The 23,253-nt window shown below is 33.5% G+C and overlaps 1 protein-coding gene across 1 annotated transcript in view; it reads left to right on the top strand.

The window, feature by feature from the left end:
• Positions 1–23,253, top strand: part of LOC145296671 (translation initiation factor eIF2B subunit beta-like) — a 47,471-nt gene that overhangs the window by 9,262 nt on the left and 14,956 nt on the right. Inside the window, exons 2-10 of the mRNA XM_080142617.1 lie at positions 5,698–5,784; positions 9,105–9,224; positions 12,077–12,122; positions 12,255–12,317; positions 13,495–13,544; positions 17,731–17,827; positions 17,978–18,037; positions 18,669–18,802; positions 18,967–19,027. Of these exons, the coding sequence (XP_079998743.1) occupies positions 5,698–5,784; positions 9,105–9,224; positions 12,077–12,122; positions 12,255–12,317; positions 13,495–13,544; positions 17,731–17,827; positions 17,978–18,037; positions 18,669–18,802; positions 18,967–19,027 (718 nt within the window). The remainder of the gene's footprint in view (positions 1–5,697; positions 5,785–9,104; positions 9,225–12,076; positions 12,123–12,254; positions 12,318–13,494; positions 13,545–17,730; positions 17,828–17,977; positions 18,038–18,668; positions 18,803–18,966; positions 19,028–23,253) is intronic.

The following is a 23,253-nucleotide window of genomic DNA, read 5'->3' as shown; positions in this document are numbered from 1 at the left end:
AGATACATTAATTAAGCTCCCAGTTTTGTTTAAATTAAAATGGCATTTAAATTCAATTCGAAAAAAAATCTTTTGTTTAAAGATCTATGCATTGTCATAATTAATAATAAGCGAACCACTGTGTAGGCAGAATGGAGCAATTGATCTTTGAGTGAATGGGGATTCAGAGTGGCAATGAATGCCAATATTTGATTTTAAATAAGGTTTTTTACTTTACACCCATCAGATCTCATCAAAACATTGTCATCAGAAGCAGCTCATTCAGCTAGATAAAAAGGCTGCTAAGCCTCATCACTTGACAAGCTGAGGTCTGCCAGCAGCTTTATCACAGGAATCTGTCAGATATTTTGCATCATTTCATCATGATGACAACGATTGACCAGACTTCATCCATAATGATAACAATAACAAATTCTCATCTGCCTTCTCATTCATCATCATCTACTACTTGTCTCCTGCCAACTATAATCAACAAAGTGGTAATCCAACTGAAATTGAAAACTGAATTTGGGATGCTGAAAATGTACACAAAAAAAAAATGGTCTCAAATCCATTATTTACATTTTTTTATTTTTTTTATTAAAGGAGTCACCACTTATCAAGGCCCTGAGGCCACTCAGGGATAAGGGGTTAATGAGTGTACAATAATCAATGGGACAATATCGTAGTAATCATTAGTAGTGGGAATTTGGTAAATTGGATTATGTAAGGGGACGGCTCATCAAGAACTTGTTTACATTGGACGTGAAGACGACCATATTGTAGTCAGCTGGAAAGCAAGGAAACAAGTTCTACAGGCATACAGTTCTAAGAAAGAAACTTTGTTCATGGAATCCACATTTAGGTTTAGACACAGATAAAGAGGAGGGAAATTATTAATAACGATTTCAGCTAGACGAGTGTTTTTCATGAAAGTTTGGCAAGGGAGTGGGGGGGGGTAACCATAGATTGGAGCTCAGATGAGCACTTAACCATTTCTTTTGTGTACATTAATTATAATTAATTTTTAAGAAGACAATTTTTCTTAATTTTCAATTATTTAAAATTAATGAGTGTAAAACGTTTTCTTTTTTAGTTGTTGTTAAACTCCCCTCCACCATGAAAAAACTTGAATTAAAAGTGATTATATTACAATGAAATTATATTGATTAATACAACACATAAATCTTTTTTTCTGTATTTTAAAAAGATTAATCTTGTCAGATTTAAATGTCATTTAAATTATTTTAAACAAAACTGACTGCATTTTTTATGTATATGAAGAAAGAAATGCTAGATTGTGGATTTGAAAGCATTTTTTTTTTTTTTTTACTTGTGTAGGTTTTCAGCATCCCGAATTCACCTTTATGTGGCATCATCACGTTGACAAACCAGTTCTCGCTAAATCACCAAAGTTAAGTAATATTGAGCCTGGTCAGTATGAGATGGGTGACAAATTTGGGGATACTATGCTCTATAAGTAAGGGGACATTGACACCTCCCTGCAAGAGTTGCAAAAAGCCTAACGCCATTATCTCTCTTAATGGGGATATAAATGCGACTGGGGATCACTTGTGAATTTCATACTTCCATAAAACTTCTTTCCTCGGGGAAAGCCGATTAAACCTGCATTAGGGTTAGTGCTACAGGTTTATTTTCAGTTTCATTTAGAATTCATCTTTCAAGAGTATTAGTATACTAACGGGGAGGGGAAAGGGGGCACCTGGCTTTGCCCTGTCATAAAATACGATTAAATATGACATTTTCATTTGTCCAGATTTCATATATATTATTATTATTAAGTAGTGATTTCAAAAGTAAAAAAATTGATTAAAAATAAACTAAGATGAATGTACAAAATGTATAATCATTTTTAAAATTTCGACCCCTTAAAACTATTTTAACCGGCTAATTAAAAGAACCGTCCATTAAAAAATCCGATCATTTGAGGCCCCTTGCGCCGGTCTGCAACTTTTAGTTTCAGAAGACAGAGTTTGAAAACATGAAAGCAGACAGACATAGTTTTATAAATTAGATTTAGAACAATTGAGGTATGGAAAAAAAATACCAGTGGCTTTCACTTTAGACCAGTTGAACCAGCTTCCCCCAGGGAGAAAGTTTCATGGGAGTATGAAATTCATAAGCGGTCTCCTGTTACATGTATATCCCTGTCAGAGAGGATGATGACGTCAGGTTTTTACAGTTCTTGTGGAGAGGTTTCACTGTTCTACATACGGTGCCTGGTATTCTCAAATGGTCACTCATCTGGTATTGATTAGGCTCAACGTTGCTTAATTCTGGTAATCAAATGAGAACCGGTGTGTCAGCATGATTATGCCATATATCTACTGATGGAAGACCAAAGAAAACACAGGATGAAGCAGATTTAAGAGAAAGAAGGATAAAGACTTGTTTCAAAGTCAATTTCTTAAAGTTGTCCAACACATTCTAGCATGTAAAACAGACATTAAACTGAATGTGATGACGTGAAGGATTTCTATATTGTAATATATATATATATACCACACTTTCATCTTATGGTAATTTCACGTATATATATCATATGATATTTTAATAAAATTACTTTTCTTAGCTCCATATTTATACTACTGTTTTTAGCATCCCAAATTACTTTTTCATCTATTGAAATGCAAATTTAGAACTCTGTTGCTATTTGTACATTTCCAACGTTCCAAATCCTCTTTTTTTTTTTTTTTTTTTTTTTTTAATTACATTTTCACCCCAAACAAGGCACATTGCCACTTTGGTGTAGGGGGCTACTATCAGAGGAAACATCTACTGGGGTACTATGTAGGGATTAGGGCAGCGAGATGTTGGTTCACGTTGCACTTGAACTTATGCATGTCAGTACAGTTGGGGAAGCAGTGACCTGGAATGGAATTCCAAAGTCTAGCAGTTCTGGGGAAGAAACTACTGGAGTAGAAAGATCTTTTACATCTAGGGATCTCTACAGTGTGGGGGTGGGATTTTGCAGCTTGTCGGGTCTGTCGAGGGTGTTCACGTCGTGGGGGCACAAGTGCTTGCAGTTCTTCAGAGCATTCACCATTATAATACTTGTAGAACAGGCAGAGGGATGCAACGTTTCGACGATGGGACAGAGGCTGAAGTTTAGATGCCAGTTTAGGGCCTATCAGATTTGCGACTCTCTTTTGAACCCTGTCAAGGAGCGAGAGACTAGTAGCCGATGCACCGGCCCAAATATGACAGCAATACTCCATACATGGGCGAATAGTGGCCTTATAGAGGTACAGGATACTTTCGGGTGTTAGAAGTTTTCTAGCACGGTAGAGAGAGCCCACCTTCCTTGCAGCGGCCCTGGCAATGCCCTCGATGTAATTGTTCCAACTCATGTTTCCTGTGAACGTTAGGCCAAGGAGCTTGAAAGATGGACTCTCAGATAAAGAGTCGTTGGCCATTGCTATAGGTGGTAGAGAAGGTTTCTTGTAATTATTGAATGAAACCAGTTTTGTCTTGGTGGCATTGAACGTTACCATCCATTTTTGTCCCCATTCCACTACTGATTGGAGGTCATCCTCTAGTGTTTCTGCCATTACTTTAGATATATGTTCATTTGTTTTCCTGTCATGGCTGTTATAGAGTGTGGTGTCATCAGCATATATACCCATCTCAGAGGCAATTTTGTCGGGGAGGTCATTTATGAATATCAGGAACAGCAGAGGTCCAAGGATAGATCCCTGGGGCACTCCCGCATTTATATCATGTTTAAATGTACGACCGTCGAGGACAACCTGGATTTTTCTCTTATCTAAGAAGGATTTAATTATGTTAAGTATTCTATCAGTGATACTGTAAGATCTAATCTTCCTGAGGAGACCCTCATGCCATACCCTGTCAAAAGCCTTAGATATATCTAGAGCTACCGCTCTGCCCTCTCCCGCTTTGTCCAGTGAATGGTATATGCGTTCAGAGATTACAGTGAGGATGTCTGCCGTGGAACGGGCTTGTCTAAATCCATATTGATGGTCGGTCAGAAGTTTAGCATCTGTAAGGTGCTGGACTAGAGCATGGTTAATTAAGGTCTCAAATATTTTGGCAAAAAGTGGGAGGAGGCTAATAGGGCGATAATTTAATGGGTCAGTTCTTTCGCCAGAATTCTTGAATACTGGTACCACAGAAGCAGTTTTCCAACAGCTCGGAAAGCAAGATTCATTAAGGTATTTGTTGTAGAGTTTGGAGAGAACTGGAGCTACTTCGGCTGAGTACTTTTTTAATAGCACAGCTGGGATGAGGTCGGGTCCACATGCTTTGGAAGTGTCAAGGTTTTTTATGATAGCATGCACCTGAGCAGGGGTGATTATCAGATCGTCTAGCGTGGCGTCTGTTCGCATAGGAAATTGAGGTAGGGGGTGGTTTAGAGGGTCCAGTGTGGAGTTTGAGGCAAACTGACTGGCAAGCATGTTAGCCTTCTCGGTTGCTGAGCAAAGAACCTCGTGATTGTTGGTTAGTGGGGGAATTATTGATTGCCCATTATTTACTACACTGTTGTAGATTTTCCAGAAGTCACGACTTCCTAGTTTTTGTGCTTCGATGCGTTTTTTAGTGGTTTCCGTAAATTCCCTCTTAGCTGTCGCTATTTCTTTCTTAACGTTACTTCTAGCTTCTATGTACTTCTGTCTGTTTGAACTGGACTTAGGTCGGTTAAACCTGCGGAATGCATGCTGCCTTTGAGCAATGGCAGTTGCGCAAGTCGAAGTAAACCATTGGGGAGAGTGGGGCTTGCTATAGAATTTCCGCATGGGAACATGCGTTTCGATTGCAGTTTTGAACCATTCAGTGGTCTCGGTTGCACACTGTTCAGCAGGAAGAGAAAAAATATTTCCCCATGGGGCGTCTCTGATAAGATCTCTGATAGCTTCTTTTTATAATATCTCGTTGTTTTGAGCACTGGCTCTTCAGTTTTGGGTCTAGAGTTTAGGGCGATTTCAACCATTATCACCGCATGATCAGTGTTCTCAAGTGGGCTGTCGAAAAACATTATTTAGAACCAATTGTTTGATTTGCAACTTTAATATTATGAATTAAAATAAATGGAATCGATAAATGCTAAACACTTCATCAACACTCAAACAACATTAACAAAATTAGTTTTTATGACCAACTTTATTGAACTTCTAAAACAGTGTTTTACTTGTATAACTTGAAAATTTATATTTATGGAAAACTTTAATATTTGAATAAAAAATTACTTATAACATCACTGCCCACAAGTATCCATGATGCAACGGATAAAGTACTTAATTAAATGCAATTGTAAGTGATACTTTTCTGGAAGTTTCAATCCTCGGTGCGGGTAATACAAAGAATATAATCGCACCTTCCACCCAATCATGGCTAACAGTGAGTGCATGCTACCTCTGTGGATTAAATAAAAGGTTCCATTCAAAATTCCGTACAGATTCCTGAGTTTTAAAGAACGATTCCAGAGTTTCACAAGATACACCTAAAGAAGGTCAGAGGTTACGTCGACCGAAACGTTATGAAAATAACACTAAAGATGAGAACAGTAGTATGAATAATATAAATTAATAATCCTTATCTAAAAAATTAAGAAACACTAACTTCACTATATTCATCCATTTTTGCACATTTAACTCTAAGCTGGTTTGTAATACCTAATAATTATCATTTATTCTCTTTTTTTTTTTTTTTTTTTTTTTTTTTTTTTTTTATCTCCAGAGGTTTTCTTGAGACACAGGATGTTGCCATTGATGTCCTTGACATTTTAATAGGAATTGTAACGCAGAAAGAATGGAAAAATGCAAAGTAAGTCTCTTTTATTTTTTTTTACAAATTCCCATTAAAAACATTAACTTTAAATATTCCATAAACTTATAACAAATTATGGTTCCTGTCTAGAATTTATAATATATTATAAAACAAAATAAAAGATCTGTATAATGTACGCACTTATGACGAAATGAAGATATCATATTCCAAAAATCAGGTAAATTTATTTTTTGTTAACTAAGAATATCAAATTTTATAAGTCACCAAAGAATGGCTGTCTTGCCACCATTTTGAAAACTAGCTAAACAAAGCAAAGGGAGATAACTAACCATAATTCAAACTTGTAAGATTTATATTGTAATGTCTACAAATTCTCATTAATTACTTAGAAATTATTTTTTTTATGAAAATATAATTACTTGATCAATTTACGTGATTTTTGGAATGTATTTTTGTTTCGTCACAGATTTTTCTTTATTTTTGGTTTTTAATATAGAGGGAATTCTGGACAAGAACCCGTCATCAATGTATATCTGTGCCAATGTTATTCAAAAGTATAAGGAACTGGTGGAATACCTCTTCCAATAGGGATAAAATTACTTCTCTGAACTTCTGGATCACTTTTATGTCCCTTAAAATCAATATATAATGATACTAAACCTTATATCTAGAATCCTTGTTCCAATTTTTATCAAAATCCATTATATGGTTTTTATTCTAGAAAATGTCTGAAATATAAAACTTAAATTTAAAAGAACTTAATAACAAATCAAAATTCAGAATTTCTTGCTTAATTAATGTTTGATTATAGATCAAATTTAATGCAAATCTGAAATATTACAATTCTTCAAATGGGAAGGTGAGCCCATATTATCTTCATCACTAAAAACACTTTAAAATACTACATTACCTACCCTTATAAATAAGTTTCCAGACTTTTTTGTACAGGCATTTAAAATTGTCATAGACTCTTGAAAATTCAGTATGTTATTGCTATACATCTAATGAGTTGACTGGCCAATTTTTATGATTTCAGGTTCAAATGAACAGCTACAGCAGTAATTAGAATAAAGCCTGTTTGTCACAGCTGGTGAATTTCAAAAAATGCAATCTGGACGTGAGGACACTTTAAAAGAATTATATGCAATAAAATTCTGTTTTAAACTTGGAAAAAATTCCACAGAAACGTATGGAAAGATTCACATAAAAGGACTTCCATGGGACCTTCCAGAAGTTGTTGGAATTGTACAACAAGTGCATTGCAACTGGAGGAGATTACTTTAAAATAAACTAGAGTTTCATGTGTGTACTATCAATAAAAGTACCCATATGAAAAAAGTCTGGAAATTTATTGAAGGCATCTTGTATGCCTAGTAACTGTATTCTGAAATTCATGATTAGTTTAGTTTAGTAATAAATCTTATGTGGATCAATTAGAGTTCAGGGCCCAACTCTCTTCCTGATCCACATTAATGATCTCCCAAAACACATACTTAAATCATCCGCTGACATTTATGCTGATGACACGACCATCTATGGCAACACTTCAAAGGCTGTAAATGACAAAGTTCTCTCTGATTCTCTCTCCTCTGATCTTGAGCGCGTGGTACAGTGGGGGAAGAGGTGGCTGGTTACTTTTAATGCATCCAAAACCAAGTTTCTATCTTTACATCATCAACGCTCTGACCCCCATCTGGCATCAATTTAAATGGATGGCTCTCGTCTTGGGGAGGCCCCATGTTTTGACAAGCTTCTGGGTTTGACCTTTACTCCTAATCTGAAATGGAACACATACATCAGGTCTGTTGCCAAGGTCGCTGGGAGGATTGTGGGATCCTTCTACCTCTCCAGAAGATATCTCACTACTGATGCAATTCTCTCTGTATAAAAGCCAAGTACATCCAAGGATGGAGTATTGCTGTCACATCTGGGCAGGAGCTGCTAAAAACAGCCTATCCTGCCTTGACAGAGTACAAAATAGACTTCGTGGCTTAGTGGAGGATGCCCTTTTCTCTTCCCTGCAGCCTCTCTCCCACAGAAAAAAACATTGCGAGCCTGTCTTTGTTTTATCATTATTTCCATGGCAAGTATTCGTCTGAGCTCCAATCTCTGGTCCCTCCTTGCCAATCTTTCACGAAAAGCACCCGTCTAGCTGAAACTACTGTCATTAATTTTCCCCACTCTTTATCTGTGCTTAAATCCAAGTGTAGATTCCATGAGCAGAATTTCTTAGAACTGCATGCCTGTGGAACTCTCTTCCGTTTTCCTGTTTCCCACCTGACTATAACTTGGATGTCTTCAAGTCCAACATAAACAAATCCCTGACAAACCTCCCCCTTAAGTAAGACACACTATCAAATCTCCAATACTAACGATTACTACAAAAATACTATCTCATTGATTACTGTACACGCAATAACCCTTATCCCCGAGTGGCTTCCGGGCCTTGATAAGTGGTGACCTCCATGTAAAAAAAAAAAAAAAAACGGCATATCAAACCATAATAAAAGGACAGATTTTTGTTGATACTGATTACTTTTAGTTACTTGCGTATGCACATTGAACCTGTAAAAAGATAGATTCAAAACGGTTTTTTTTTGTATTTTTTTTTTATTACAAAATCTTTATAGTTAGGCATCCTTTTTTTTTTTTTTTCATTATTTTGCTGATTTTATTTCTCTTTCTCTTCCAGTTTTGTTTTGATTTGTTTTGTCTGCCTTCAAAAGAATTCTCAATGGGCAGAGAATGGGAGTAGAAGAATGCCCCCGCCCCTTCTAGTTGAGAAATGCATTTCAATTTAAGCTTTTTGCCATTGGTCACTTGGGTCTCTGTAATGTGCATAATAAATATACATAAAAACATAAAAAAATATTCAATAAACAAATGTACAGAAAAAAAGGCATAATAAATGTACCAGAAAAAGGCATGATAAATTACAGAAAAAAAGCATAAAAGATTGCTTTAATAGTAATAAATTCCATCCATTCAATTTGCAAGAATGTATAATGAAAAATGTATTCATACCAAGCAAATTTTTTTTTTTTTAACCAAATAATCTCCAGTTTAGAGTGCTCACTCTTTGGAGAGCTGTATTCTCTGAAGTAAAAACTGATCTTGTATCTAATTTCTTTTTGTGAGGAAACAAGTAAAAGAAAATCTATAAATTTAGTGGAGTCAATTTAAATTAAGAATTATTTTTGTTTATATTTAAAACTTTGCAGCATCTTTATCATTTTTTTTTTTTGTTTTGTTTTTTAATATGATTTCAATAAAAACAATTAAAACTTGACTTTCGGAAAGTCAAGTTTTAATTGTTTGCACTCCTTTTAAAAAAAATCTTTTTCATTTACTTTCAGAGAATTAATGACCATAATTCGAGAGGAAGGCAAAAACCTGACATCTATTCAGCCTTCAGAAACAGTTATCGGAAACATGGTGCGTCGAGTGCTCAAAATTATCCGTGAAGAATACGTTAGGTGAGTTTCAAGAAGAGGAGAGAAAACCTTATCTATATAATCATGCGGACATTTTTAGCACATTTTTTTATTCGTTAACTTTTGTATGACTGAACAGGTTTATATTTATTTATACTCAAATAAATACACCTTGGTTTTATATAGTATAGGATGTGTGTGTGTGTGTGTGTGTATATATATATATATATATATATATATATATATATATATATACAGTGATGATCATATTTATTGGCACGGTAAAATAAAAGTTGAATTTTGTCTAATAAATTCTAAAAAAGGGATTAAATTAAAGAAAATAAAGTATATTATGTATTTTTAACTGGCCTTTCCGATGCAGCAATCGGATTTTAGAAAAAATAAATAACAAAGGAACAACAAACATAATTGCAAAAAACCCTTGTTCAAAATTATTGGCACGGCTTTGTTTTTCTTTTAGTATCAGTATAATATCAATCAATTTCCGGTTTACGTGCTTTCTGAACTTTTTTATAGCCATATTATGCTTGTTTAACGCTAATTCAGTGAATAATTTTTTTCAGATAATTTTTAGATAGCGATTTATTTAAACTATTATAAGTGACTAAATTATAATTTTCAATCGCCATGGTTAAAACTAAGGAACACAGCGAAGACGTCAGGAAGCTTGTTGTAGCATGCCATACCAATGGGGAGGGCTATGATAAGATTTCAAAGAAGCTAAACCTTCCCAAATCCACTGTTAGAGCCATAATAAACAAGTTCAAATCGCAAGGCCACGTTATGAGTTTAGAGGGTAGAGGGAGAAAAAGGATTCTTTCCCCAAGAGATGAACGGAAAATTGTTCGACAAGTAAAACAAAACCCAAGGATCTCTGTTGGGGAGATTGTTGATGAACAGAGCACCTCTGGAGTGAATGTATCTCGACATACAGTTGGTAGAGTTTTGAAGAGAGCTGGTTTAAAAGCATGTCGTCCGAGAAAGACTCCCTTATTGAAGCCTATGCACCTGAAAGCAAGGCTAGCCTTTGCAAAACGTCATATTGATAAAGATGTTGCATTCTGGAAACGTGTTCTATGGACTGACGAAACGAAAATAGAGTTATTTGGCCATAATAAAGTGTCTTATATTTACAGAAAATCTGGCGAAGCTTTCCTGCCTAAGAACACCATACCCACAGTGAAGCACGGTGGAGGCAGTTTGATGTTTTGGGGATCCTTTGCTGCCTCTGGACCAGGGCGACTTGTTAAGGTCACAGGTAGCATAAAAAAGGAAGATTATGTTAAAATATTGGATGAAAACCTGAAAGACTCTGCTAAAGAGCTCTCACTTGGTCGTCGTTGGTGGTTCATGCAAGATAATGACCCAAAGCATTCGGCTAAACTGACTAAGAAATGGCTTGAGGACAATCATATTAATGTTTTGGAGTGGCCATCACAAAGCCCAGACCTTAATCCAATTGAAAATTTATGGAGAACATTAAAATTGAGGGTAATGCAAAGGAAGCCTAAGAATCTTATTCAATTGGAGGATTATTGTCAGGAAGAGTGGGCTAAAATTACTACTGAAGAGTGCAACAACTTGGTTGTAAACTATGAAAAGCGACTGAGGAAGGTAATCAAGGCCAAAGGCTATACAATTGATTATTAAATAAATCGTGCCAATAATTTTGAACAAGGGTTTTTTGCAATTATGTTTGTTGTTCCTTTGTTGTTTATTTTTTCTAAAATCCGATTGCTGCATAGGAAAGGCCAGTTAAAAATACATAATATACTTTGTTATTTTCTTTAATTTAATCCCTTTTTTAGAATTTATTAGACAAAATTTAACTTTTATTTTACCGTGCCAATAAATATGATCATCACTGTATATATATATATATATATATATATATATATATATATATGAATAAATATATATATATGAATAAATGCCAAAGTGTTTTCCATTTATCACAAGTACATTACCACACAAACGTCTTATTGTAATTGAAATCAATAATATGAAATAATGATTTTTAAAAAAATGTGACCAAACTCTATTTAAAATTTGCACCAATCATGCAAATACATGCATCGATTTCAGACTTTACAGCAACTGTCAGCAATATCATACTTTTCTCTTTCCACAAGGATCAGAAAGAAAAAAATGATTTGGTTTTCTAAACTTCCTTACAATTATTTTACCATAAAATAAATGCAATTATTTATTTATTTTTTTTTTCCAGTACAATCATCTGACTTTGATTTATTTTGCGCAATTCTCAGGCATTCCATTATTCTGTTATTCCATAATTGATTGCTTCACTAAAATCAACATGGAGTTGCTTTCAATCTGTTCATAATATTTTTCTTCATTTAATTGACAACCTATCCATCAAATTAACTCTTATGTTTGAGTGACTTTTGTAAAAAAAAAAAAAAAAAAAACGTCCAGGATTTTCCCTATATTAAAAAAACAAAATTAAAGAAAAATCTGTATGATGTGTGTACCTGTGATGGAAAGAAAATTGATTAAGTAGTTTTATTTTTATAAAGAAAATCATTTTGTAATGAATTTGTGTTTTTCCAATGCCCCCATTTAAAAAATAGCTTCTTAAAATTTTGCAAGTTTTAATTATTTGGAGTTATTTCCCTTGTTTCCAAAATGTTCGTTTGGCTACAAAATGTAAATTTTTTATTTAAAAATAAAACTACTTGATTAATTTACGTGATTTTTGGTGTACAATATTTTCTTTGTCACAGATATGTAAAGCATACAGATTTTCCTTCTTTTCTTTAATGCAGGAGAAATTCTGGACAAGCACAAAAAAAAAAAAAAAAAAACTCTGAGAAATGATGCTGTAAATAAATATTCTGATTTCACTTTTTCAGCGCCAAAGGAAAAACTTTAAAAGACGATCCTCAAGATGCATTACCTGTGGGTATTTTTGAAAATAGTTTTGTCCATTTTTTTCCTTCATATTTTTTATTTTCTTTGTGAATTTAAAAAAAAAACTTTTTCAAAACCCCTTAAAATGTTTTTATCACCCCCACCTTTTTTCTTCTCCAGAAACGTTTATTAACCGAAGGCGTACATGAAGATTACACTGGTTCAGTACCCAACTTTGACATGGTATGTCCATTGTTTTCATTTTACTATTATTATATCTAGATTTTCATTGCTGATTTTCAGACAAATTCTTCAAAGAAAATAAGGTTCATGTCCAGAATTCCCCTTATATTGTTTTTAAGCGATTGAGAATTTGTAGTATTTTAACATAAATCTTGCAAGTTTTAATTATTTAGTTATCTCCATTTGTTTCTTTTAGATTGTTTTGTGGGCAAGATAGTTGTTCTTCTTTAACTCATAAAATTTGATTTTATTTAAAAACTAGCAAGCCAGTTGGCATTGCCCAGTTGTAAAATACACTTAAATATATTTTGATTAATGCAGATTTTGTATTTATTATATTAGACCCAATATATAGTAATGAATTAAAAAGTTTTTTAAAAAAATGACTCGTATGCCACCATTGAGAATCGAAACCAAAACGTTTAGCTTATGATTTATTTTTTCCTTTGTGGTTAATGCCTCTGCTATGAAGAAATGTTTGCTGCAAGCATAAACTAATAGCTACTACATTACGCATGCATATTCGTAATGCCGTTGTTCAACCTACACTTGGCAAATTTCTTTCATTTTTTTTTTTTTTTTTTTAAATTTCACACTTTTGTACCGATTTTTCCTGGTTAAAACCGAAATATGAAGTTTCATGTCTAGACCAAAAACTGAGGTAGACAAAAAATTTTTAAACAAATATATATACGCATACATAAAAAAAAAATATATATATATATATAGAAAGAGGTTTGTGTTTACCATAACCTTTACACAAATATAAATCATGTAGAATATCTGCATGAATATAATTACATGTAATAGTTAACTAAAGATGATCATCCCATAAGAAAACCGAAAAAACTAATAGGGAATTAATTAAAACGAATGTTTAAAAGAATATGCAAATTAGCTAGATCTCTTGCTAGTGAATGCAATTCCACGACCCATACATAAGAAAGTTGTATTTTCTTTTTAATTTTTCTTTAAAATTTTAATTTCAATACAGTTTCTTTTTTCTTTTTTTTTTTTATAAACTTCATCACTGTTACCATCAATCACCAAAGTTAGAAAGATATCGACCTTTCTCTGACTCTATGCCATTGTTTAAATTTACTTTTCTAACTGAACTTTCTTTCTTTTTAAGTTATTGTTTGTGTTTTGAGTTGACGGTTTTCTTTTCGTTTTGTAGGAGACGGTGACAGAAGCTATCGAAGAAGTAAAGTTGGAAATGGAAAGCAGGTAAGAAAATTATGGATTATTTCTCCCTTCCATTTGAAATTTAGATAACATAATAAAATGAATCCTAATTTACTCCTTCAAAGAAAGCTCTTATACACATCAAATATGGTAAGTTTGGATCTGAAATGGTAATGCTCAAGTTAATGATTAAGTCAAGTATATATAGTAGACAATAAAATTTGTGAGTTAATTTTGTAAAACATGGCGTGTGACTGAGGGATAGCAGGGTTCATTTATTCTTTCATGAACATCTGGTTTTACGATGTAGTTTTTGAAAGCACTTGAGGCCTACATGTATTTAAATAACCATATTCCATATTTGGCAATTGACAACTTTCAATATTGTGCTACATAAGACTCTAGTTTGAATTGCCAACTTTGATTAATGTGTTTTTCTTGTAATTGTTAATCTTTATTGGAAAACACTTATAAAGCTGCGTATAGGATTTTCTTCTCCCAAGCAACCAAGCCAAACACCAGGAATAAATATTTGAAGATATATAGAACTTGAAACAAAACTTTTTTTAAAAATTTATTGAATTTGGCATAAAATTAACTCGAAAAGGGATTATATGCTGTAAAACAAAACAACCAAAATTGCCCCTTTTCTCTTCTAGTATTGATAGTTTTGTTCGAACAGCAACAAAGTCTGTTTGAGAGAATGAAAAATTAGAATGGAAATGAATGATAAACTCTTGGTTGTTTAGAAAAACTTAGAAAAGTATGATATCTGAGAACAGTAGATAAGTTTGGAATTCAAAATGGTAGTGCTCTAGTCGATTAACTCAGATACGTTCTTTAAATGGGGAGAAATCAAAACGGCATACTTGATTGGGATAAAAATTAAAATTGCCTACGTGCAGTTAAGTAACAAATTGTATTCCATATTTGTCAAATAGCAACTTTCATTAGCATGAACTGCCATAGATATATTTGACAATGAATCTGTTCTTGTGATCTTTGTTTTAGTGGAGAATTTTTTTCCTTTTTTTTTTTTTTTTTTTTTTTTTTTTTTTTTTCAAACATTATTGTTTTGTTTTTATTTTTTTTCTGGATACATACAAGATACTATTCTGATGAATCTGAACAATTTCATGTTGCATTGTATGACTATAAGCATTATCTTGAAACAGCTGTAAACAACTTGAATATCTTTATGTATACTCTTTATCTGAAACGGAATTTAAAAATCATTTAAATCATAACTATATATATCTCTACATATTTTTTTATTACATTTTCACCTCAAACAAGGCGAAGTGCCACTTTGATGTAGGGGGCTACTATCAGGGATATAAGTTGCAGGGATATTATGTAGGGAGTTGAGCAGCAAGATGTCTGTTCACAATACTCTTGAACTTCTGTATGTCAGTACAGTTGGAGAAGTAGGAACCTAGAAGGGAATTCCAAAGTGTAGAAGTTCTAGGGAAGAAACTATCAAAGTAGAAGGCTTTCTTACATCTAGGGATCTCTACTGTATAGGGGTGGGACTTTGCTGCTTGTTGCGTTTGTCAGGAGTGTTGACATTGAGGGGGTACAAGTGCTTGTAGTTGGTCAGAGCATCCACCATTAAAATACTTGTAGAACAGGTAGAGGGATGCAACATTTCGTTGATGGGATAGAGGCTGAAGCTTTGATGACAGTTTAGGACCTATCGGGTTCGCAACTCTCTTTTGAACTTTGTCCAGGAGTGAGAGACTAGTAGCAGATGCACCAGCCCAAATGTGGCCACAATATTCCATACATGGGCAAATAGTGGCCTTTCAGACGTAAGTAACTTTCTAGCACGGTAGAGATAGTCCACCTTCTTCGCAGCAGCCTTGGCAATGTTCTCGATGTATCTGTTCCAACTCATGATCCCTGTGAACATTAAGCCGAGGAGTTTGAACAAAGTATTTTCAGGTAATGTATCTTTAAGTTGAGTTGTCTGTCATCTTAACATTGATATTAAAAGCCCACTTTTCTATTTTAAAAGTGAATACAACTTATATACTTAGTCGTGAATATACCAGCAAGTTCAAAAAGGATAACTAATTTGCATATTACTTTTAAAACAAACTTTTATTAATTCACTGTTTGTTTGGGTTTTTTTTCTATATTTTTTGTATTGGATGAACTTCCTTATTTACTTAGTCGTGAATATACCAATGACTTAAAAACAATAACTAATTTACATATTCCTTTAAAAACAAACTTTTAATGCACTGTTCGCTATTTTTTTTATTTTTTTATTTTTTTTTTTTGTATTGGATGATTTGTTTCATTTTGCTATTATGCTCAGCTCTATTAGTGCATATTTTCTACATTGTGCATAATTGCATAGCATTTAGAGCAAATCTCTATCTGTTTGTGAAAAGGTCTCTACCAAAGTATGCTGTCAATTTTTGGTTTATTGACTTAAAACATATATAAAGCATTCAGACCTGTTGAACAAAATTAATTTGATTTTTAGCCGAAAAAATAGTTGCTAAGGGGTATAAATTGAAACTATGCCTGCCCAGTTTGATGTAATGTGTATGCTCTATGTATGTGCATTATATATTATTACGTTTGACTGCGTTAAATTGTGAAGATTTGATATGCATTTGTTAACTCAGATGGTAGCAAATACTACTAGAGACTTAAATGTTTAGGTTTCAATTCTAGCTGAATTGTATTTCCTTAACTTTTAAAATCACTATTATATATTGGGTACCATATAATAATAGAATTATATATTGGATACCATATAATAATAGAATTATATATTGGATACCATATAATAATAGAATTATATATTGGGTACCATATAATAATAGAATTATATATTGGGTACCATATAATAATAGAATGATATATTGGATACCATATAATAATAGAATTATATATTGGCTACCATATAATAATAGAATGAGTTTTATAATAATAATTCCACTTTAATATGATACTTTAATTCATGCAGATTTCATATTTATTATTATAAAGCCATTTCATATTTATTATTATAAAGCCATTTCATATTTATTATTATAAAGCCAATTATCGATTATTATATTGTACTCAATTTATAGTAGTGGATTTGAAAGTTAAAGTAAAGATGACTTTGATACCAACAGCTGGAATCAAAACATTCAATGCTTCAGCCATAGTTGTTATTTAGTGCTTCAGCCTTTGTTGTTACCATCTGATCCATCACCAGATGGATAAAAAAGGCTAAAAATTAAGCGACTTTGTGCTAAAAATGTATATGTACGCATGCTTAGAAGTTAGTCAATTTACTTCTGTTACGGTAAACTGCTGTTTGCTTTGTTTAATATTTACCCCTTGCCAGCTTTTCTTACATGCTAAAAAAACAAATTAACAGTGTTCCCAAAGTCTAAATACCCTATATATATGAAGTTTCAAGTATGTAGATCAAATATTCAGAGAGGCATGTGGTATATATTTCACGCACACAGTAATAAGGTCACTTATATAATATAAATATATATATATATGTATGTATAAAAACATGTCAGTTTGCTAGAATGTTTTCATTTTAAATTCTATGCAATTATGCACCATATAGAAATTATGCATAAAAAGAATAAAATGTAATCAGTTAAGAAACCATAAAAAATGTATAATTAATGAATGCTCATTTTTCAATGGAAATCACCCATTTGTCTATGACTATATTATTATTAAGTTCATTTTAATTTTTAAATAGAAGTAATAGGCTTTTAATACTAATGTCAGAGTGAGAGAAAAAAAACTCAACTTTATACTCAGCTCTATCTCCTAAATATTGAGCTGTTGGAAGTTGATGATTGACCTTTGTAGTCCACTTTGATTTATCTAATCTTAATTTGAATATATCGGTAAGACTAATTGCCTGAACAAAAGGTTTTGCACCAATTTTATGTCTCTTTAAAAATGTTAAAATCAAGATATCATACTAAACCTTGTCTAGAATCTGTACTCCAATTTTGAATAAAATCCATTACATTTTTTTTTTTTTTTTTTTTTTTCTCCACATTTTGGCATAAAGGATGATTATGTCTTTTTTGACACTACCATTTTTTTAAAATTTTGTCAACCCTACTATTCTCCAATAATAATATAATTGAATAATTGTGTCTATTTAAAATGTGTTAATCTTCATTTAATTTTAATTTTTGTTTTGTTATTTTTCATATTTTTTAATGACAATGTTTTTCATCTTCAGCATCGATAACATTTCTGAACAAGCGCTTGAACACATTCACAACAATGAAGTAATCCTCACAACAGGAAAATCAAAAACGCTTCTTGCTTTTTTCAAGGTAAAAAATCCATTTTTCATTTCTCATTTTCTAAACTAAATTTTTTAATATCTTACGCATAATCAATTGAGCAAATGAACGCCATTGTTGAATTGTTTGTGGTTGATTCTTCTTGAAAAGATATAAAACTATTCCTTCATTTTATTTTAGAGTGCAGCAAGGAAAAGAAAATTCAAAGTCATGGTTGTTGAAGGGGCTCCATTTTTTCATGTGAGTTGAAAATGTCTTTAGTTGTGCAGAATTCTCCTTACATTAAAAACCAAAAAGTAAAAAAAATTTTGATTTTCTTAATTAAAAAAAAAAAATACTTGATCAATTAATATGCTTTTTGGAATATGACATATTCGTTCTATCACGGGTACATACATAAGTCTTTATTTTTGCTTTTTAATATATCAAATTCCGGACAAGAACCACTTTTTTCTCTCCTTACTCCTTTTCTTTCTCTCCTTTTATCTCCCACCTCGTTTTGTTTTCTTTTTCTCCCCCCCCCCCTTTTCTTTCTTCACTCTTTTCTTTTTTCACCTCCTCCCCCTTTCTTTCTTAATCTTCCTTTCTTTTTTGCCCTCTCCTTTCTTGTCCCTTTCTTTCTTTGTCCCCCCTCTTTTTTGTTCTCTTTTTCTTTCTCCTCCATCCTTTTTGTTATCTCACCGCCTTAATTTGTATCTTCCCCATCTTCATCTCCTTTTGTCCTCTCTGTATTTTCCAATCTACTCTTAATCTTTTTATGCATTTTTTCGACTTTTTTACAATTTTTTTTTTAAATTTCTAATTATTTCTGTCAAATTTCCTTTTTCTTCTTTGATTCATTTTTTTTCTTGTTTATCCCGTTTCTTCTCAGGGTCAAGAAATGGCCAAAAAGCTTGCCAGTGCCAATATTGAAACAACTCTTATCACTGACTCGGCTGTTTTTGCTATCATGTCACGTGTTAACAAAGTCATTATTGGTACGCATACAGTTTTAGCCAATGGCGGGTAAGGATCAGCTCTTAGCATTTTTTTTTTTTTTAATTTGGATGATTAAGCAAATCATGTTAAACTTGTTTCTCTTATTTTTCATTATTTATTTTTATCATTTTTGATGATTAAGCAAATTATATTAAACTTGTTTCTCTTATTTTTTAAAAATAATTTTTCAGCCTGAAAGTCATTCAAGGAGGTCATAGCATTGCTTTGGCTGCCAAATATTATTCAGTTCCTGTGAGTTAAGTCTTTTATTTAATTGTTTTTTTTTGTTTTCTGTTTGCCTTTTTTTCTTGTATGTATATATATATATATTTTTTTTTTTTCATATTTATTATTATATTGACTTTAAATCAATTAAGTTCATAATGGGGCTTTGAAATGTTTTCCTCATGCAATCGAGTGTATTTGTCTTGTGAAGCATTCTTTTCTCGAATATCATTTCTTTGTGTTTTTAAATTTCTGGAAAATGTTTTCCTTCCTTGAAGCAACTTAACTGCCCCTAATGTTCTGTATTGTGGCAGGATCATGGAACGTGTAATTCACTTATGGAAAAGTAAATATAACAATTGTCTATATTTAAAAATTAAAAAAAATATCAAAACCATGATTGTGGACTGATTTTTTTCTGTTTTTTTTTTTTAAATTGTGGAAACTGGAATGTAATTTTACAGTTATTTCAGTGTATATATATATATATATATATATATATATATATATATATATATATATATAATCAGTACCCGACTCAGGATAGTCCAAATTAATTATCCAAACAGAACAGTTTTACACCACTTTTATGTCTCCTTACAAAGATTCAAATATAATGTTGCTAAATTTTAAAAATCCTTGTTGAAATTTGAGTCAAACTCCATTATGTGACTTTGATTTGAGAAAATTCTAAAATTTAAATCTTAAGCTTAAGGACACTTAAGAAAAATGCTTAATAGATGTTGAATGAGCATAGATCCAAATTTAAAAAAAATCCAAAATATTTTAATTTTCAAATGGAAGATTTTGCTAATAATGTCCTCTAAATATGCTTTAAAATACTTGGAAAAAACCCCTAAAATTTTGGAATATTTATTAATTGATGTCTAATACTTATCGTTTAAATTTCATAAAAATTAAAAATACCTTAATTTTCATGAAGGGCTTCCATTCCTTTTGCATTGCTCTGTCAATAGGATTGTGAACTTGCTGACTGCAATCTCATACAGACAGATAAAAATACTTTTAAAGTGGGGCTACCTGTTGGTCATGAGTAGCAATTTGTGATGTTTTGTCCATTAAGTCCTTTCTTTGACTAGACTTGAGGTTTGATAGGCTCAATCTGATCAATCACGTGGCCACATCATACCTTATTGTCTGAAATAATTTTTCAACAAAAAAAAATCTTTTTATTTTCTTCCTCCAAGTAGATATTAGGAATATTTAAGAATTCAGGTGATCGCTCATCACCCTCTTAGTACATGCCAATAAGTCTCCTGTGCATCATGAGTAAGTTGCTGGAATCTGTGTTAAATACAGAAGTAATCAACCATCTCAACAAAAATAACCTTAGTGACACTCAATATGGTTTCCGGTCTGCTAGATCTACAGCAGATGTGCTTACAGTTATATCTCATACGAGCAAATCTCTCGACAGAGGCAACCTTTCTAGGGCAATTGCTCTTGACATATCTAAGGCCTTTGATAGGGTATGGCATAAAGGTTTACTTCACAAGATCTCTAGCTATGGTATAGCTGGAAATGTCTTCTCAATTATTAAATCATTTATTTCTGATAGGTTCATAAGAGTAGTAGTTGATGGGAAAAAATCAGAAGCTCACAGTATTAATGCTGGAGTCCCTCAGGGGTCCATCCTGTGCCCAACTCTTTTCCTGATCTACATTAATGATCTTCCAAATCACATCCTTACATCATTTGTAGACATTTATGTTGATGACACTACCATCTATGGTAGCACATCTACGACAGTAAACGACCAAGTTCTCTCCGATTCTCTCTCCTCTGATCTTGAGCACGTGGTATAATGGGGAAAGGAATGGCTGCTTACTTTTAATGCATCTAAAACCAAGCTTCTCTCAACATTCTGATCCACATCTGGCATCAATTGAAATGAATGGCTCTCGTCTTGAGGAGGCCTCAAGTTTTGACAAGCTTCTGAGCTTGACCGTTACTCCTGATCTTAAATGGAACACGTACATCAAATCTGTTGCCAAGGCCGCTGGAAAAATGGTGGGATCTTTCTATCGATCCAGTAGATATCTCACTGCTGATGCAATTCTCTATCTATATAAGAGCCAAGGATGGAGTGTGACAATATTAGGATAGGACTCTGGTCTGAAAGAGTTAACAGACCGTAAGTACTTGGCTGGGTTACTAGGTACAGAACAGATTTGGATGGCGGTAGCCACTGCCGATCCTGGGTAAATAAAATAAGATAAGAAATTGAAATGAATGGCCGAGGAAAAAGAATTTGACGAGACAAATGCGGAATTAGCCAAATTCATAGATAATGACTGTTTGAAAAGACTTTCGTTTTTTCTGGGACGTATGTTCCCGTATTGATAAGAAGTTGAGATGGATGACCGAGGAAATAGAATTTGACAAGACAGATGCTGAGTTGGCCAAAATTATAGATAATGGCTGTTTTGAAGAAGGGACTTTTTTCCGTTTTCCTGGGACATATGTTCCCGTGTTGATATAATTAATGGCCCGGAGAACAGCCATTGCGACAATGTTGTTTTGAGAAAGATATTTTGGGAAAAGATTGTCGGCCAGTAGTTACAATAAGCCGACGCGTGTTGACAGGTAATGGCCACATGTCGGCCACTGAATAATGTTGTTTGGAGAAACTGTATTTCCTTGCGGAAATAGATAAAGAAATATTAATTAGTATTAATATAGACCCCGCCGTTCACCTACATATCCGAGGATCTAAGGTGAAGAAGTAGAGAAACGCCAGGGTGACGTCACTGGGAATAGTGAGAGGATTAATTCCAAGGTGGTTGGAGAATCAGGACCAGCCCCTAGCATACGTCACTGGGAATAGTAAGAGGATCGACTCCACGGTAGTTGGAGGTGAGGGGACCGCCCCTCGAGTTATGACGCAAATAACCATTAAGAGGGAATTCCCCTCCGTACCGAGAGTTTTTGTTACCTAAGCAGATTTATACGATAAGAGCCTTGAGTAATGTAATTTGGCAAGAAAATGACATTTGAAAGGAATTGCCAAGCAAGGTTTTATTATTTAAACACCCCGTTTTACGGATCTGCGCGCACTTTCGAACTGGTCAGCCAGCCTCCCGGTCGGTTAGATTGAGAAACGAATTTACCATCCTAATCGTTGCCGATCATTTTTCCAAAGACCAGCTGCCTTGAGATCGGAACCCAGCCGAGTCGCCATATTACCAATTACACACTCACTCCCTTCGTTCGACTGTGCAGTTATTGAACATTGAAAAAAACACAGGATAAAGATTTCTTTTATTATCTACATATATAAAACAGCGTTCTGTTTTATTTTACTTTTGTGCCAGCGTCTCCGGTCGTCCGTGTGTTTAACCTTTTTCCTTGCAGGTGTGAAACGTCGCTGCCTTACACTTAAAAGAACACAACGTGGGGTGGGGCAGTGTATGGTCACTTCACTGGAGGAACTCGAGCTGTCTGGAACCTGCGTGCGGACAGCGAAGGCAGACCGGTGGACGATTGTCGACGAGTCAACGCCAAAGACGATCAACGCTGACCACTCGACCGAAGAACAACAACAACAACTTCTACGCGGAGGCGCCGTGGTACAGGAGTACTCTTGCCACATCTGGGCAGGAGCTGTTAGAAAGGACTTGTCCTGCCTTGATAGAGTTCAAAATAGACTTCGTAGCCTCGTAGGAGATGTCCTTTTCTCTTCCTTGCAACCTCTATCTCACAGAAGAGATGTTGCGAGTTTGTCTCTGATGTATCATTATTTTCATGGAAAGTGTTCGACTGAGCTTCAGTCTATGGTCCCCCTTGCCAAACTTTCACAAGAAACACACGTCTAGTTGAAAACACTATCAATAATTCCCCCCACTCTTTATCTGTGCCTAAACCTAAACATAGATTCCATGAACAAAGCTTCTTTCTTAGAACTGCACGCCTGTGGAATTGTCTTCCGTTTTCCGGCTGACTACAATATGGTTGTCTTCAAGTCTAACGTAAACAAGTTCTTGATGAGCCGTTCCATATAAGTTAACAAATTTACCAAATTTCCATTACTAATGATTACTATAGTGCCCAATTTCTATTGTACACTCTTTAACCCTTATCCTCGAGTGGCCTCTTGTCCTTGATAATGTGGTGATGCCTGTGTAAAAAAAAAAAATGACTGAAGGTAAAAAAAAAAAAAAAAAAATCATGTTGAAAACAAAGAAGGAAGAAGCTTACCAATGCCAAGGAGTAATGTCTTCAAAGAAGTAATC

Source organism: Euprymna scolopes, chromosome 17 (genome assembly GCF_053919585.1).
Source record: "Euprymna scolopes isolate OS-2025 chromosome 17, ASM5391958v1, whole genome shotgun sequence".
NCBI lineage: Eukaryota > Metazoa > Mollusca > Cephalopoda > Sepiida > Sepiolidae > Euprymna > Euprymna scolopes.
The sequence above is the reverse complement of the archived record's forward strand: the minus strand, read 5'-3'. Positions and strand labels throughout refer to the sequence as shown.